This window comes from Ceratina calcarata, unplaced genomic scaffold (assembly GCF_001652005.2).
Source record: "Ceratina calcarata isolate Rehan_Ccalc_2016 unplaced genomic scaffold, ASM165200v1 scaffold233.2, whole genome shotgun sequence".
Classification (NCBI taxonomy): Eukaryota; Metazoa; Arthropoda; class Insecta; order Hymenoptera; family Apidae; genus Ceratina; species Ceratina calcarata.
The window spans coordinates 429,655-433,162 of record NW_017145181.1 but is presented as its reverse complement, the minus strand read 5'-3'; the positions used below and the strand labels follow the sequence as shown (position 1 = coordinate 433,162).

General features: G+C 38.1%; 1 protein-coding gene across 1 annotated transcript in view; it reads left to right on the top strand.

The window, feature by feature from the left end:
• The window catches only part of Mf (myofilin), a 21,668-nt gene that overhangs the window by 11,938 nt on the left and 6,222 nt on the right, over positions 1–3,508 (top strand). The window contains exon 4 of the mRNA XM_018020725.2: positions 2,945–2,949. Within this exon, the coding sequence (XP_017876214.2) occupies positions 2,945–2,949 (5 nt within the window). The remainder of the gene's footprint in view (positions 1–2,944; positions 2,950–3,508) is intronic.

The window sequence follows — 3,508 nt, the reverse complement described above, 5'->3', positions numbered from 1 at the left end:
AATCGTTAAACATCGGTGGATGTGTCGTCGAGATTGGAAGTGTCTACGGATGGAATCTACGACCGGACCGACGACAGACAGAAACTTAGTCACCAGGCATCAACGGACAGCATCGTTCATCATCGATCATCGTGGATCATCTCACAATTACTAGTTCATACGTTTTGTTCTTCCCGTGTCGTCCACCGAGAGAACGAACCGCCGATCATCAAAAATCATCTTGTCCGCCGTCGTTGACCAGATAATTATCGAGAGATGAGAAAAAGAGATAATTTCCGACTAATCGCGAGAGCCATCAGACAGGCACTGACTTCTAATCTTAAATCTTTCCAGGCATTAATACCCTCAAGTGGCTTTTTCTCGATCGCATCGTCGACTTGAGCGACCTTAGGCGACAACAGATCATACGACACTGGCAAACTAGTGAAACTAAACAGCGAAACACGCTTACTACCCACGTCCGACTTCGTCATTGCATACGAAGAAAGGCTGCCGACATCCCTGACATTCTTACCGATGAGACTAAACGTTATTTTAAAAGACGCTAGAACTATCGCCGATCAAAGTATGCCCGTTTATCACATTTATACATAGCAGAGATCTAGGCCTTAGGTATTTCACTGGATTTCATGCAACAAATCTTGTTACACATTAATTCTAAATAATATTTTATATTTGATTGAACCAATCAGACGTTTAACATAATAACACGTGAACAGTTGTGCGCACCGCGAGCAGTTGACTAATTTATCAAATTTATCAAAGTTAAAAAACAAATTCGATATTTAATCATTTTGATCGTTTTGATAGTTCTGGTGTTAACGAATCCCTAATACGCGATTAATAGCTTCAGCCATTAGCATCTTATATATATAAATTTGCATACCGAAAACTCTATTCTTATACTTTAACTGTCGATGCTTTTCAGACACGATGAAATAATCATTCGATTGCGGATTTTATGCATTTTTTTACAGGGAATACAAAAAATCGATTCAATTTCCAGGGAATTAAAAATTAAATGAATATTATGATTTTTATTTTGCATAAATATCCGCAGTCTTTTAAAGGCTCGAGGCGCTAACCCTTGAACCTTACATGTCACTAAACGACTCAATACAAAAAAAATCATTGACTGCAACACGTAACACTTGACATTAATCCATTCACCCGATTGACAATATAAAAAACGAGAGCAACCACGTTGCCACACAGGCAACAACGAGCTTCCACCTACTTGATTCTCTGTTCACCGTTTGCCGAGAGAATATCGACTTTCCACGGTTATCTACAAGCACCTGGAAAAGGCAACCCGATCGACGCCGTCCGAAAACGGCGGCCGCGAACCGGATCTACGAATTTTTCTTCTGACAAGCACGAGAGAGCTGCTGTACACTGTATATCGAATACTAAAAGCAATAAAAATCGAGTGAGAACGAACGAGTGATTTTTCAATTTTTATCTTTTCTCTGACAGAACATCGTTTTCGTCACGTTTCGCCGGAAGCGTGTATTTTTGTCAATTTTTCCACCGTCAGAGACGTTTTATTTTTATTCTGATCAGAAGAACCATTTAGGAAAAATTCATTTGCAGCAGCTGAGGTGGAGGTGTGGTGTTGATTTCACGTAAAAGGCGACCTCGGATCTGAGAAACTGTGTTTAGAAAAAAAAAACTAATCGAAAACAGGTGATATCGCAAGAGAGGACGAAAGTACAAAAAAAAAGACCAAAGAACAAAATGAATTGAAATGATAAAAAGAGAAGAACTGGACCAAAGTGACAAGACCGCCAAACTTGAAAAAGCTGGAAATTTTCTCTCGACGCTTTGCGCGTTCTAATTTATCTAATCCAACATCGTCGTTTATCTCCTACACGATATTAAATGCAGACTCTGTTAAATTCTCGTCGCCTTGAAATCGACGTATCGAAAACGGAGATATGGACGATGGACACAGAGGAACAACACGATTACTCTAATTAATACACGCTTTGTCACGCACGTGTATTCCAAGTATTACTTTTCTCACTAACAAGCTAGAACCAAAAGTTTCTACCTTTTTCAGGAGATGGCATGTATCTTATTTTTACCCAGGCCCCCTTACTAGCTTACCAATAATTATACAACTTTCACAATTCTTTCCTTCGATAGTGCCTTATTATCGATTAACCGAACGATCTTTACTCGTGTATCGAATTCTATTAAATCATAGGACTGTGTAAATAGAAGAATAATTTTGATAATCGATGCGTTTCGTTCAGTCTCGATGACGGCCACGAGCTTCTAATAATAATTAACGTTTTAATTCTGAGCATTGAAGCGAACAACGTATAGAAAAAAAAAAAAAAACTTTTTTCCCTCTCGTTACGGGGAGGACAATGCGATTTTTGAGGCGGTTTTTTACCCCCCACCAGGTTAGTATGCTTTCCTACACATTACGTGGGCGTCGTGTTATATTTCTTATTCTTATCATTAATTTTTTTTATCACTCGATTTTCTCTTCGAGAAGGAAAGAATCATGCTTTCGTTCACACTGCGGCTTATCAGCAAATCTTATATAAATAACGTGTGCTCGGTTTTGCTTTTAACTAGAATCTCCGAATGTCCAACAACAATTTGGACCAATTTTTGCTACGAAACAGATAGAACACGCACGGCTTACAAAGAAAAAATAGGGACACCCTGATTACCCTAATTCCGCACCTCGCTTTCCTGTTCAATAAATCTTTAACTCGACGTGAATTTTAATACATAAAATATTTGTACATATCTGCGACTATTATTGCATGCGACCGCTGTCACTAATATTGTATAAATATCTATTCTGTTTGTGCTTAAAGCTGAGATACTGATATCAGAGAAAATGAATAAACGAACAATCTAATTCCGGCTAGACTCGAAAGCGACGAAATAAAACCGACGGTACGCACGGTTTTTCACATATTAGATATCGTGATCATTCGTAGATATCGTAGCACATGGCATACACACAGAGAACAAGAAATTCATCGGAGGAGATGAACCTCGAGTCGATCCATAATTCTAGTGATTACGTTGTTTATGTGAATATGTCATTTATTAATTATAGAATCACGACGGGTGATCTTCGATCAAAATGAAAAACACGTTTTAATGTTTTAATGATTTTCAGTGATTGGGAAGAATTTTTGCGAATATTGAAAACTGAATAATCGTGTTCTGTTTTATTCGGAGGCATCCGTCGGCTAGTATCTAAAGATTGAATCCGATTCACGATCTGATTCGATTTTCATTTTAATACCGAGATTACAAGAACGTTTTTTTAATAATTATTAATGAAGGAATGTTCTTGTAATCTCGGTTTGTCCTAACGCAACTTTGAGAAACGTACTATCTCGATTGCACAACGAATCAATACGCACTTCGTGTAAGTCTCAAGCGTTAAAAGCTCAGACCGTGTAATCCGATCGAAGATCTGTTCGATTCTCACTGTTGCGTAAATTCCATCGATTGCATTCCTGCAGAATTCGAA